At 49.8% G+C, this 15,244-nt stretch overlaps 1 protein-coding gene across 1 annotated transcript in view; it reads right to left on the reverse strand.

The window, feature by feature from the left end:
- Positions 1-12,404, reverse strand: part of POU2F3 (POU class 2 homeobox 3) — a 49,154-nt gene extending 36,750 nt beyond the window's left edge. Inside the window, 4 exon segments of the mRNA XM_071449474.1 lie at positions 6,913-6,981; positions 7,586-7,639; positions 12,121-12,332; positions 12,334-12,404. Coding sequence (XP_071305575.1) covers positions 6,913-6,981; positions 7,586-7,639; positions 12,121-12,332; positions 12,334-12,404 — 406 coding nt within the window.
- Between the last annotated feature and the right edge of the window lie 2,840 nt (positions 12,405-15,244).

Here is a 15,244-nt window from a genome sequence, read left to right on the forward strand (position 1 = left end):
TGCCACATCCAGGCTTTGTTAAACACACCCAGGGATGGGGACTCCACCACCTCCCCGGGCAGAACATTCCAGAACTTTCTCACCCTTTCTGGAAAAAGCTTTTTCCTGATATCCACCCTGAATTTCCTTTGACACAGCAACTCCCCTCATCCCAGGTGATGCCTCAGGTTTCAGCTTTTCTATTTCTCAGATTCTGCTTTAGTGTGTGGGTCTGGGTTCACATCAGGGGATGCTGAGCTCTGGGCACAGAGCAGGGACACAAAACAATTCCTGCTCCAGCTGGGCACCAAGGACAAATGATCCAAATCTCAGCCCAAGAGCACAAACCCCGTGGGCTGGAGAGAGAAAAACAAGGATGGGACTGCAGGGGCTAAAGCTGGAATGGGACAATGAACTGCAAGATGCAAATGGAGCAGAACTGATCCAAGGGAGAGAGCCCGGGAGTGCTCGTGCATTTTGGGACCATTTTGGGTTCATCTTGGGTTCATTTTGGGACCATTTTGGGTTCATCTTGGGTTCATTTTGTGGCCATTTTGGTTCACCTTGGGTGCAGCCCTGGCTGGGCTCTTGTGCTGCCCAAGGTGCATCCATTGATCCTTTTAACAAATCCCTGCTTTATTCTGTAACTCTGCCTTCCCAAGGCACCCCAGAGCCACCCAGCCCCTCCCCATATGTGTCCCACAGGGCACCCCACATCCCCCCAGAGCCGGGGTGCCCAGCACAGCCAGCCCTGCTGGCAGAGCCCAGCTCCTGGGGTTACAGGGTGGGGAGGGAAGATGCTGGGGCTGCCTGCAGCTATTCCCTTCCCCGTGGTTGTGTTTGAAGCGCTTCCCTATCGCCCTTTTTGTAAAAGCTTTGGCTTCCCCCCCATAGCCTCAACAGATGAAATCAAAGGGAAGTAGCTCTGCTTGGTGTAACCTGTTTTGATGGAGGAGATAACCGGGGAACAAGTGTCTGACACAAACAAACAGACAGACAGGGGCAAGTCCCACCTCAGCGTTCTGTTGCATCAGATATCAGGGCTTAGATAAACCACAAGAAGGGGGAGATCTCTGCCCCGGGGCTGCAGGACCAGGGGCGACACTCGGCACTGCCAAGCCCCCACAGTTCCCATCAAAAAAATCAGCAGAGCTCGCTGGCATGGCTTTCATCAGTTGGAAACAAAAAAAAAAAAAAAAAAAAAAAAAAAAAAAAAAAAAAAAAAAAAAGATGAAAAGAGCTCCCGGCCAAGCAGAAAACTCGCTGCTCTTCGTTACCCCCCATGGAGGCTCAGCCCCGGTGCCAAGGCTTGGAATGAGGCAGGGAAAGGGGAAAAGGAGCCTGAAAGCAGAGGGGTAATCCCTGCTCAGCCTGCCCCACATCCCTGGCATGATGGGGACAGGAAACCAGCCCTTGTTGGGGCAGCTGGCTCCCCCTTTCACATATGATGAAAAAAATTCAGAGCTGAAGTTAAGGGAGGATTAATAATTGGGCAGTGAGAAGCTTTAGAAATTATATTTTTGAAAAGAATAGTTTCTAAAATAGCAAAATTTCACTGTAACTGGTAGATCTGGGATCCAAAAACCACAAATTTCTGGAAAATAAAATCTTTTCTTTTTTTAAAAGCCCTGAAACAGCCCCAGTGACAAGGCTTGGAATCAGGCAAAGGGAAAGAAGCCTGAAAGCAGAGGGGTAATCCCTGCTCAGCCTGCCCCACATCCCTGGCGTGATGGGGATGGGAAACCAACCCTTGCTGGGGCAGCTGGTTCCCCCCTGCACGTGTGATTTAAAAAATTCAGAGCTGAAGTAAATTAATATTCACAGGGCTGGGCAGTGAGAACCCTTAGAAATTGTGTATTTTAAAATAATAGTTTGTAAAATGGCATAATTTTACTGTAACTGGTAGATTTGGGATCAAAACCCAACAAATTTCTGGAAAATAAAATCTTTTCTTTTTTTAAAAGCTCTGAAACAGCCCCAGTGACAAGGCTTGGAATCAGGCAGGGAAAGGGGAAAAGCACCCTAAAAGCAGAGGGATAATTCTCTGAATAAATGATTAAAAAAGTATTAAAAATTATTAATGATTTAAAATTTCAGAGCTGAAGTAAAGGGGGGGGGATTAATATTCACAGGGCTGGGCAGTGAGAAGCCTTAGAAATTATATTTTTTAAATAATAGTTTGTAAAATGGCAAATTTCATTGTAACCGGTAGATTTGGGATCAAAAAACCCCAAGCTTCTGGAAAATATCATTTTTAAAAGCCCTGAAATATTTTCTGTGGAATTGGTGTGGATTAAAAGAATTAAAAAAAAAAAGCACTGAGATCTCCAAACCTCCTACGAAAGGCGAACGATTTTAAGAATTTTCTCAAAAAAGAAAAGCCCCCACAATTATTTCAAACACTTTCAAAGTAGAACAATGCCCCACATTACCCTTTTTTTTTTTTTTTTTTCTCTCCTTCTAAGCCTGGAATTGGCAGGGATATGAAAGGATGAGATTATGCCTCTGCTCCTGCCACTTCCCATCAGATCTTTAGGCTTCAGTTTTAGATCAAGGGCTTGGTTTACAAAAGCATTTTGGTACTTAATTCCTTAATTTTTCTTTTTTTTTTTTTTTCTTTTTCAAGTTCTTGGAGCCAGCCTGCATCTTTTGGTGATGAAAAACCTTTGGATATCTGCAGCTAGGAGGATTTCTAGGTGTAATATTAATTTGGTAAGAGACCTCTCCTTTTTTTTGAGGGGGAATGAGCTGTGTGGATTGGCTCAATTTGGTCGGAAATGGGAAATTCAATTAATGAGTCATCAGCAACCACTCTGAGCCTTTTCCCACATGAAGCAGGGAACCCAAACACAACATTATTAGTAAATATTCCTCCAACAATGCCTGCAAAGGAGCACAAAAACTTCCCGGGAAGCTCGGCACAAAGGGAGCTTTGTTGTTTATAAACAGAAAGGGCTGAGAAAACAACGCGGGGAAGGGTTGGGGGAAATACCTGAGCTGCACCTTGCACAGGTGAGGGACGGGTGCTGCCACCCCCCCGAGGGTCCTGCAAGGGGTCCCCAAGGGTGACAACCTCAGCAGGACCCAAAGGACAGCCCAGCACTCTGCAGGGTCTCATTCCCCAAAGGAACCGGAGCAGATTAAAAAAAAAAATCACTGGGATGGCCTCAGGAAAAATAAAAAAAATGTTAAATAATCATCAGGACAGGCTCAGAAAAAATTAAAAAAATATTAAATAATCATATCAGGACAGCCTCAGAAAAAATAAAAAAAAATATTAAATAATCATCAGGACGGCCTCAGAAAAAAAATAAAAAAAATTTAAAAATCATCAGGACGGCCTCAGAAAAAAAAAAAATTAAAAAATCACCAGGACAGCCTCAGAAAAATTAAAAAAATATTAAATAATCATATCAGGACAGCCTCAGAAAAAATAAAAAAAAATAATAAATAATCATCAGGACAGCCTCAGAAAAAATAAAAAAAAAATTAAATAATCATCAGGACGGCCTCAGAAAAAATTTTAAAAAATATTAAATAATCATCAGGACAGCCTCAGAAAAAAATTTAAAAAATATTAAAAAATCACCAGGACAGCCTCAGAAAAATTTAAAAAATATTAAATAATCATATCAGGACAGCCTCAGAAAAAATAAAAAAAAATGTTAAAAAATCATCAGGACAGCCTCAGAAAAATTAAAAAAATATTAAATAATCATCAGGACAGCCTCAGGAAAAAAAAAATCAAAATAATAAAAAAAATCACTGGGACAGCCTCAGGAAAAAAAAAAATCAAAAAATATCCAAAAATATTTAAAAAATCATTGTGACAGCCTCAGGGAAAAAAAAAAATCATCACTGGGACAGCCTAAGAAAAAAATATTTAAAAATAAAAAAAATCACCGGGACAGACTCAGAAAAAAAATTAAAAAATCATCACTGGGACAGCCTCAGAAAAAAAATCAAAAAATTAAAAAATCACTGGAACAGCCTCAGAAAAAAATTTAAAAATCAAAAAATCACTGGGACATACTCAGAAAAAAAATCAAAAAATCACGGGGACAGCCTTAGCAGAAAAAAGCGATTTAAACAGGTTCTTTGTGCCGCTCTTTGCAAATGAAGGAGATTTACTCGTCCTGATTTCCCTGCTTGATTTGAAGGCTCTGAGCCACCAACGCTGCTGCCGTGAATATTTTTTGTTATTTTCAAACAAATTGACTTCGCTGTTCTGCTTTCTTTTCTCAATTACCACTAGAAAGAGGCGCTGCAGCTCTCACTAATGGCTGTCTGGGATGCTTAAGCTGACAAAAAATCCGAATTTTATCCAAGCAAATGTGCTGCCAGCTTCTGGTTTAACATTTCTGACTCCCACTACATTTAATACCAGAATTAAATCCCCATTTTCCTTCATCTTGATTAATCCTGCCACACATCAATGAACACCAAATATTTCAGGGGGTTCCAGTTCCTGATTTAAGGGCCTGTACCAGCTCTCAGGGGTTTTTGGAGGAGCTTGGGGTGTTTGGGATGTGTTTGGTGCTGGTTTATCCCAAACCCAAATTTGGGGTGATTCGAGAGCCCTGAGCAGGAGCTGAGCTGGCCAAAGTCAGTCAGAGTTCATGGATGTGAACAGAAGCAGGTTTGACCTCTAGTTTAGATTTTGTCAAATAACTCAGTTATTGGGATTTCTGAATCAAGGGGTGAGGTTGGTCCCTTTAATCCCTTTAAAACCTGGAGTTCTCTTGCTTACCCAAAATCTCTTTTTTTTCCCTCAAATCTTATAAGAGGAAAATCATTCCATGCAAAGTTTTCACCTGCTCTTCCACATCCCCCTGGCCCAAGCTTAGGGCTCTTCATTACTCAGAGAATATTTGGTTCCTCTACATTTTCTCCAGCAGTTTTTGCTTTGAAAGGTGTTGATTTCTAATCCTACAGCACAGCTTTTAATAACCTTAATTTGCTGCACCTAGTGGGTGCTAAGATGATTTCTTAGTGTTGCTCATTTGCCTACAAAGAGATGTGACCATGGCCCTTTGGGAAATTACAGGGCCTTGTAAATGGGATTCAAATCTCAGCGATCCAAATCTCACTCCAGGCAGCCCCAAAGCACAAACCTGATTTTTCGGGCGCCTGTTACACCTGGTGGTGGGCAAACCTGGCAGGAATCAGTGCTCACAGCATCACTGGCACCTTCAAAGGATCCCCCTGAGCCTCAGCTTTCCAGATCCGAGGGATTTGGGGGCTCCGTGAGGAGCTGGAGCCTGCTCAGCATCAGGTGTGAGGTGAGAACCCAACCACACCTCTGCACCCGCTGCTGCTGCAGCTCCCAGACTGGATTTGGTTATTCCCAAATTTTTCCCTCCCATTTTTCTCCACACACACACAGAGCCCAAAAATGGCTGTTTTCCCTAAGGAAAAGCTCCTGGCACAACCCTGTGGATACAGAGCTGAGCTGAGTGCACCGGGGCTGTTCCAAAGCCATCACTGCTGAGGCAGAGGAGGCAGCGAATTTCCAGATTTCTGAATTCCACATCAGACCCACTGGGGAGGCACCCTGTGAGTGAATTTCCACCTCAAACCCACTGAGGACATTGGGGCAGGCACTCTGTGAGCGAATTTCAAACTCAAACCTGATGGGGACATTAGACAGGCACTCTGTGAGTGAATTTCCACCTCAGACCCACAGAGGACATTGGAGAAGCACTCTGAGCAAATTTCCATGTCAGACCTGCTGGGGACATGGGGCAGGCACTCTGTGAGCAAATTTCAAACTCAAACCTGATGGGGACATTGGGGAGGCATTCTGTGAGCAAATTTCCACATCAGACCTGCTGGGGACATGGGGGAGGCACTCTCTGAGCAAATTTCCCTGTCAGACCCACAGAGGACATGGGGCAGGCACTCTGTGAGCAAATTTCAAACTCAAAACCCACTGGGGACATTGGGGAGGCACTCTATGAGCTGGGGAACATGGGGGAAGCACTCTGTGAGTGAATTTCCCTGTCAGGCCTGCTGAGGACACTGGGCAGGCACTCTGTGAGTGAATTTCCACCTGAAACCCACAGAGGACATTGGGCAGGCACTCTCTAAGCAAAATTCCATGTCAGACCTGCTGGGGACTTTGGGGAGGCACTCTGTGAACTGTGGACACTGGGAGGGCGCTCTGTGAGTGAATTTCCACCTCAGACCCACAGAGGACATTGGGGAGGCACTCTCTAAGCAAAATTCCATGTCAGACCTGCTGGGGACATTGGGGAGGCACCCCGTGAGTGAATTTCCACCTGAAACCCACTGGGGACATTGGGGAGTCACTCTGTGAACAAATTTCAAACTCAAACCTGCTGGAGACATTGGGGAGGAACTCTGTGAGTGAATTCCCACGTCAGACCCACTGCAGACATGGGGGAGGCACCCTGTGAGCTGGGGACAATGGGGAGTCACTCTGTGAACAAATTTCAACCTCAAACCCACAGAGGACATTGGAGAGGCACTCTGTCACCTGGGGACACTGGGGAGTCACTCTGTGAACAAATTTCTATGTCAGACCCACAGAGGACATTGGAGAGGCCCTCTGTGAGCTGGGGACATTGGGGCAGGCCCTCTGTGAGCAAATTTCAGCCTCAGACCCACAGAGGACACTGAGGAGGCACCCTGTGAGTGAATTTCCATGTCAGACCCGCTGGGGACATGGGGGAGGCACTCTGGGATTCGCTGCTGTCACACAGGAGGGATCTTGCATGGCTGATCAAGATACCAACGCAATCCTAGCCCTGAGCACATTCCTGATCAACTGCCAGGCTGCAAGAGCAGCAACAGGAGCCCAGAAAAAGCACGGGGGAAGAAACTTCCAGCACCCACATTCCCCTTTTTTTGTTATTTTTTTCTTTTGTTTCTCCTTGCTCTCCTGCCCCTGCCGCCCCAGACCCTCCTTACCTGGCTCCACCTGGTCAGGCTCGTGCCGGGTGTCTGTGGAATCTGCAGCATCCCCGCTCATCTTGATCTCTGGAAAAGGAGGCACAACTGATTTTAATAACAGGTCACAGTCCCAGGCAACAGGCACATGTGGCTTCCACTAAACAGCACAAATGAATGTGTGTAATTATAATAAACCATCAGACTTTCAAATTTCTGATTCCTCAACATCCAGGCGCTGGAATATTCATCAGCTCTGAGGATGCACTTTCCCTCCTGTTGCTCTTTGCAGCCCCCCTCAGTCCTGTCCCCCCTCCCCGGTTTGCTGGGGGGGTTTTCACCCTTTTCATCCCTCCTCACCCACGGGATAAAGGGGTGGATTCAGCACTGGGAGCTCCCCAGCCCTGGTCAGGCTTCCCAAACCTGCTGTGGTGCTCTGGCTGGGACAGCACCTCCCACACCTACAGAGATGGGGATCCCTCCAGCTTTCTCCCAAATCCTTCCCTTGCCCTTCAAGATGCCTCAAACCCAGCTTGTTTTTCCCACTGCCTCTATCTGCACTTTATTTCTCCTCTTTTTGTCACTTACAAGTGTTCACAACCCTCAAAAGCCACCCAAGGTCTGCCTTGCCCCACAGTGTTGTGCCCTGCATTTCCCCCCCATCCTCACCCAGGCCAAGAAATTTGTCATTTACCCTTGAAGTGATGACTGCCACCACACCCGGGGCCACTTTCTCCTTCGGGGACAGCTGCAAGAAAAGGTGGGAATGGTCAACATCACATTAAAAGAGGCCAAGGACACAGAGGTGGGAGAAGAGGGGATCTCTATTCAAATTCAGATGGACACCCCTCAGCTTTTCCCTTTCCACTGGAATTTTAACTGTTTCCAGACTCGTTACGGGGGATAAAAAAAAAAAAAAAAAAAAGTAAAAAAGGAGATAATTTTTTATTATTTGAGTGATTTGCATGTGCTTCCTGCAGCCAATCCCGGCCACAGACTCTCCCCATTTGCATGGGGGAATAACAACAGCGGGGAAGCTGGGCCAGTGTTTGCTGTGGTTTTGCTGGGATAGGGAAGGCAGGTGGAAGCCACCTAAAAGCACCATGCAAACCCTTTTCCTCTTCCCCAGATCCACCTTTTGTTATTCCCAAACAGATGAGAGCGGCCCCGTTGGATTTTTATCCCCATTTCCCTCTTTTGCTCCCACCAAAACAGGCAGGGCTTTGTGTGTGTGTGTGTGTGTGCGTGCAGGTTTTCTTCTCCCATATTCAAAGTTGCCCTCGTGTGCAAACAGCAGATAATCTGCTTTTCTGGCCAAGATTTCCTAGCTTTGATCAAGTTGAAAGTCTGTAACTTTCTCCAGCAAATGAATAAAGGTAGGAAAAAAAAAAAAATCAGGATTTTATACCAGAGCACAGAAACTTTCACATACTTCAGAAACTTCCTTTCCTCAAATTATATTAAGGAGTGAAGGGGGGGAAAAGGAGGGAGAAAAGAGTTGTGGGATTTTTCTTTTTTTTTCCCCTTCAAATAAACCCTCTGCAATTAAGACATGAACGTTTAGTGGGGCTTCTAAGCATTTCTACTGCAGGAAGAGTAATTACCATCAGCTATAAACATCTTCTTGTCTTGTACCACTGCCAAGGGACCCTAACTTAGGCAATCTACAAAGCACAAAGTTTTGCTGGCTGCCAAAAAGTATTAAAAAAAAAAAAAAAAAGGCAAGTTCTCATAAAATAGAGGAAGAAAAAAAAATCTAAAAGCCTGCAGAAATTTGGGTGCTTCCTTTGGTGAGAAAGCTTGAAAGCTTGTTAAAAAAATATATATATAAAATTAGGGAAAGCAAATATTTAATTCCCAAGAGAGAGAGAGAGCTGGAGCAGCTGAGACAGAGCTGAGGAAGGACAGGCAGAAAAACAGAGCATGTAAATCTCTGTCCCTCCTGCAGGAGTGACCCCCACGCCCCTCTGCCATTAAAAACTGGGATGGGTGGGGAGGGAAGGAGGAATTGCTGCTGCACCTTGATTGCATATCACATGTTATCCACCAGGTAAATCCCCTCCTCCTGCAGCTGCGAGATAAGAGATGCCTTGGGATTCCCATGCACAGGAATTTTATTTTCAGTGAGGTTCGAAAACCCCCCCTGTAAATGTGCACAAGTTATTACAGTTTCAATCTCTTGAATTTTATTTTCAGTGAGATTCAAATCACCCCTATAAATGTGCACAAATTATTACAGTTAGAATATATTGAATTTTATTTTCAGAGAAATTCAAATCCCCCCTGTAAATGTGCACAAGTTATTACAGTTTGAATCTCTTTAATTTTATTTTCAGTGAGATTCAAAAAAAACCCCTATAAATGTGCACAAATTATTAGTTTGAATAAGTTGAATTTTATTTTCGGTGAGATTCAAAAAATCCCCTATAAATGTGCACAAATTATTAGTTTGAATAAGTTGAATTTTATTTTCAGTGAGATTCAAATCCTCTACAAATGTGCACATGAATATCTTGTTGGGAAAAAGAAAATAAAAAGGGAAAAATAAGCAGAAAGAAAAGGAAAGCTCTGCCTGCTGATCTGAGAGGTTTAAGGTTAAGGGCAGATTTTGTATTCTGTATCTGTATTTAGGATTTTTGTCATCTGTAGCCACAGGGATACAGATTTCGTGTCCCTGTGGGTGACAGGGCAGCAGCAGCACCCTCCAAGAGATCCTTGGGAACCAGGAGCAGGCACACAGAGCAATTGTTTTCTAATCTAATTGCAGCCAACACCTTTTTATGGACACCCAAACTCCTTCCAGTACCACCAGAGCGATGCAAACCCAGCTTTGACCCCTGCTCCATCCTAAAAACCTCCTTCAGACAGGGCAGCTCCTTCCACACAGCTTTGCCAGCTTAGCAATACACACAGGATAATCAGGCTTGGAGAAAAAAAAATAAAAATAAATAAATAAAAAAGAAATAAAACCTCTCTGGGAAAAATAACCCAGCTTAGGACAGCCTAACTGTAAACCACAGCCCTATTAGGAGCCGCCAGTGTGGCCTGGGCCATATTAAAAATGTGCTGCTCTTCCCCAGCTCCCAAAGAGAGCAGGGGCAGGGGCAGGCTGGGTGGTTCAGCCAGACCAAAGGAGCTCTGCCCGTGCAGACACTTCTCCAGGACATATCTGCATCTCTATTTGTGCTGAAACAAACGCTGTCAGCAAATAAAGCCTTTCCCAAGCTGCCCGTGGCCGCTGGGTGAGCCAGCCTGATGGCTGGAAAAGGGGAATCTGCTCCTGGAGCAGGGGGAGCTGGGCTTGCCTGGGAGCATCACCCCGAGGCTTTGGGTGCCTGAGTCCCTCTGGAGGCTGCAGGGAGCTGGAATAGCCAAAATTTCCAAATATCCAGGGAGGTGAAATAGCCAAAGTGCCCCGGGAGGGGGTGGTGGCAGCCAGCAGGGAAGTGTCTCAGCAGAGAGGAGGCTGTGAGGGGCATGGGAGTCCTCCTGGGGGCTGTGTCTTCTCTTGAAATCATTAAAGTTGGGAAAAAAAACCCTCCAAGATAAAAACTGGGGTTAAAGCTGAGCTCAGCTCTGCATAAAGGTTCCAGAGGGGCCTCAAAGCTGCTCAGGGACCCCAGAACTGAACGGCTTTTGTGGAGGGGTGGAAAAAACCACACACCCACTGTGCTGGGCTCCAAAGGACTCCTGGAAGCTGCAGCCTTTGTGCCAGATCAGGGGCAGTGGGAACAGCTCCAAACCCTGCCTGGGGGCGATGCCACCAGCCCTGACAGAGGCCACAGGACCCAGCTGGGGAATGTCCCTGTGAGGAAAGGGTCACCCACGAGCCGGGGGACGGCTGGAGGGCTGCATTGCGTGGGTGGATCGTTTTTTACCTTTTCTTTTTGTCCCTCCCAACGAGTTTGGAAAGAGTTAAAATTCCCATGGAAAGGGAAGAGCAGAGGGGGCGTCCACCTGAATTGGATGGATGGATGTGTGGATGGATGGATGGATGGATGGATGGATGGATGGATGGATGGATGGATGTGTGGATGTGTGGGTTGGAGCCTGCAGGGGACACATCCCCCAGAGGCACCGACCCAAGCACACCCAGAGCAGCTGCTCCGACCAGTCAGGCTCACACCCCGAGCCAAGACCCTCCTTGGCAGCCTCTCCTCATGGCCAGGGCTCCCCAGCCCACTCAGGCTGCCCACAGAGCCATCCCAGAGGAGCCCTGCAGGGGCCGTGGAGCCAAGGCTTTGGCCACCTCTGTCACAGCTCTGAGCCTGGCTGAGGTAGTGGCATTGCTGCACCTGCCCTGCAGGCCTGTCTGGGAGCCCACGGGCAGGCAGGGCTCCTGGGTGGGCTACAAAGCCCCAGGTGTGCCCTGAGGAGCAGGAGCCCCACAGGGAATGGGGCACAGAGTGATGGATGCATCCTCCCCTCCAGCAGAGCGTTTTGTGCTGCACAAAGCCCAGGACAGGAGTCACCAAAGTGGCTCCTGTAGCCCAAAATGGCACTGCCTGTACCCCAGGCAGGACGGGGCTCTCGGGCTCTGCAGCTCCAGCATCACCCGCAGCTCTGTGCCCAGCGATGGAGCTCGGGCAGGGTGAGCCGGGGCTCGGCGCAGCTCCGGGGCATCAGGCAGAGATTGCTGCTGTTCCCAGCTCGCTGCAGGGCAGGGGCTGCTCGGGGGGATGGGAGAAGCGCAGCCCCCTGGAAGCAGCGCCTGAGTATCGCTGCTCATTCATTCCTGACCCAACCCAGCCTCCCTCAGCTCCCTCCTCATTCATTTCTCCCTCCTTCTCCCTCTTTGTCACGAACTTTTCTCCTTTCATCGCCTGTCCCATCTCTCTCTCGCACACCTCCCTCCGCCTTTGCCGCATCCCTCCGCGGGTTTATCCCTTCTCCCTCCTCCCAGCTCTGTCCCAGTGACAGGACGCACAGGTCAGGCACTAAATTCTCATTTTCCAGGCACCCCAAAAGTTTCATTTTCCAGCACTCTGCGCTGCTCCCTGGCAGCACCGGGGCTGCTCCCACGTTGTGGGCATGGCATGGCAGCCCCCTAAACAGATCCGGGCAGCATCCATCCATCCCCCGGCAGGAATGTGGGCACCTCACCAGGCGCCCCGGCGGGAGAGACGAGGAGGGAAAAGAGCGAGGAAAGGTCACGGGAATGGGATCAACCCCATTTCCTGCCCGAGCCCACGGCCCCGGCTGCTCCGCGCTGCGCTCCGTGCCCTTTACCTGCGTGCACGGACTCCAGGTTCACCATCCTGCCGGCGGGGGGAAATCCGCGGTGTGCCCAGCCTCCTGCCGTCAGCCCCAGGTTGCCAGGGGCTGCCAGTTTGCCCTCCCTCCTCTGCCACCCGCTGCCTCTGGAAGCGGCCGTGGGTCCGCAGCCCAAGGCACCTAGAGCTCCATTGCCTGTTGCCATGCAGGGCCAGGTGAGCATGCGGCGCTGCCACGCCTCGCCCCACCTCCGGCTCCCTCGGGTGCCCTGACACCCAGCAGCCTGGCGTCAGGCCCATGCAAACGCTGCCATTTGCATATTAGTAACTGGGGGATGGATGAGTCCCTGCAGCGCTGCCAGGCTGCGGGGTGGGGTGGGAAGGAGGGCAGGAAGGAAAGAGCAGCGCTCCGCCCTCGGCAGAGCTCGGGAAGCACCCGCAGCACCTGCCCCAAAGCCCTGCCCGAGCCCCCCTTTGGGCACTGAGCTCCTCTGGGTGGGCATTGTCCCCAGGGAAGGTGGGCAAGTGAAGGAGCAGAGGTTTGGGGTCATTCTGTGGTGTTGTGACCGGCCCTGAGCTCCTCCAGGTGGGCATTGTCCCCAGGGAAGGTGGGCAAGTGAAGGAGCAGAGGTTTGGGGTCACTCTGTGCCCTTGTGTCTCCTCAAGCTGGGCTGGATTGGCCCTGAGCTCCTCCGGGTGGGCAGTGCCCCCAGGGCAGGTGGGTGAGAGAAGGAACAGAAGCTGAATCACAGAATCCCAGAATGATGAGGTTGGAAGAGACCTCCAAGATCCTCGAGTCCAACCTGTGCCCTCACACCTCACCCAGACCACAGCACCCAGTGCCATGCCCAGTCTGTTTTTAAACACATCCAGAGATGGTGATTCCACCACCTCCCTGGGAAGAGCATTCCAGTGCTTTATTATTCTTTCAGTGAAAAACTTTTTCCCAATATCCAACCTATCCCTTCCCTGCCGTAGCTTGAGCCTGTGTCCTCTGGTTCTGTCAGAGACCAACCCCACTGTCTGCAGCCTCCCTTCAGGAAGGTGCAGAGAGCAATAAGGGCACCCCTGAGCCTCCTCTCCTCCAGGCTGAACAGCCCCAGTTCCAAGGGTCACTCTGGCAATCCTGGGGTGTTGTGTCCTCTCAGGCTGGGCTGGACCCTCCCGAAGCACCTCTGGGTGGGCATTGTCCCCATGGAAGGTGTGTGAGTGAAGGGACACAGGTTTGGGGTCACTCTGGTAATCCTGGGGTGTTGTGTCCTCTCAGGCTGGGCTGGACCTCGATGCTGAGTGAAGCAGCACGAAAAATGAAAGTGAAAAACATCAAAGAAACCTGTGTTGGCTGGAGATAAAGAGCAGGGTTAAATAATAATAAAGATAAAGGCTGGCACACGGAGACGCTGCTCTCCTGACATGTGCTCCATCTCTGTCCCCTAAGGAGAGGAGAGAAGTGGCAGCCAGCCTCTCCCTCCTCACCCCTGCTGCTCCAAGCTGCAGGATTGACCAACTTCCAGGGAAGCCAGGCAAGAAAAAATCCCCTAACGCTGGCTTCTTCTGCAGAAAGAGCCAGAGGCCAGAGCCTGAGCTGTGACAGGGACCGAGCTGCTCCCTGTCCCTGCCATGTGCCACCCTGGTGACCCCGGCAGCCCTGGGGACAGCGGTGTGACAGTTCCGAGCTGCTGAAAGCGTTAACGCTCGATTAGTAGCTGCCAGGTACGAGCTATCGCACATTCATCTCTCTCCGGCTGGGTAATTCACGTTCCAGGGCTCTCGGCGTTCCCACATGCCGCTCTCCCTCCCTGGACAGACAGGTTTCTCCCAGGGGATGGGTGGGCGGGCAGGATCTCCAGCCTCACCTGCAGCCCGGCCCCGCGGCATGGGCAGCGAGGACATCCCCGGGACAGGGCGGAGGAGCTCCGTGAAACCCTGACGAGGAAAAACCGGAGGGGAGCTGGGGCTTCCCGGCTCGCCCCGACATTTCTTTCCAGGGCAGGGATGAGATTTCAGCCTCCAGGAAGCAGCGAGGTGGCACCAGCTTGGCACGGGCAGCTCCCCGCAGCTCCTGGACTGCAGCCACCCCTGCAGCCACCGAGCCCTGCGGCGTTCCTGGGCAGCTGCCGCCCTCTTCTCGTGTGTTTTTCTCGGGGTTTTCCCCATCCCGAAACCTGACGTGATCGGGTCTCTCCACTGCGTCAAACAGGAATTTATTTGCTGGTGGCTCCCAGCCAGCTCGAGAGGCTGGCGACCACGGGAGCTCTCCTTCCCCCACATCAGAGCAGCTTTTGTTCACCAAGCAGGAGTTTCTCATCTCTCCCTGCTCTTGCTGGCGCTTTTCCCGTTCTCTGGAGCCCACCAGGAGGGCTCTGCCGGTGGCATCTCCAGCCGGGCGGGAATCCTGGGCATCCTCTGGGCAGGGATGCTGTCCTGGCCACGGGCAGGGCACCAGTGCCCTCTCCTGGCCCCACACGCGGCTGGGAATGGCTTTTTCTGGCTGTTATTTTGTGCTCAATGAAACAGCGGGGAAAAAGTTGAATATTTAGGTGGTTTTCTCCCCAAGCCCATCCCCTCGAGTGCCCTGAGCTTTGAGAGAACTCATCATCCTTAGGAAAATCAGAGTATGGATCACAGCATCACCACTTCTTTCTGCTGTGGAAATGAGATGATCAGGCACGGCAGGATTGGTTTTACTCTGATCACTGCTAAAATTACTCCCAGACACCATCAAACACTCTGCTCTTTTTTTTTTTTCCGTGTGGTCACCAATGACCCATCCACTCCCCTCCTCACTGCGGGCACCGTGGTCTTCCTCTCCTGCTGTTCCAGGCATCTCTTGGAGGGAGATGAGCTCTGCAGGCAGCACCTGATTTATGGGACACAGCCTCGGGACGGGCCCTGGAAGCACAAACTGCAGCGAGACGCCACAAAAATCTCCAATTTTTTGGGGGGGGCGGGGAGGGCCGGGGATATCCTGCGATCCTGCAGGGACCGGCTGGACCACGAGCATCCCTGTCCCGATATCCCGACATCCAGACATCCCTACATCCTGACATCCCGACATCCCGGTCCCGATATCCCGACATCCCTGTCCCGACATCCCGATATCCCGACATCCAGACATCCCGACATCCCTGTCCCGACAT

The sequence above is a fragment of the Agelaius tricolor genome, unplaced genomic scaffold (assembly GCF_023055355.1).
Source record: "Agelaius tricolor isolate 1412-34295 unplaced genomic scaffold, bAgeTri1.0.p SCAF_29, whole genome shotgun sequence".
NCBI classification, from domain to species: domain Eukaryota; kingdom Metazoa; phylum Chordata; class Aves; order Passeriformes; family Icteridae; genus Agelaius; species Agelaius tricolor.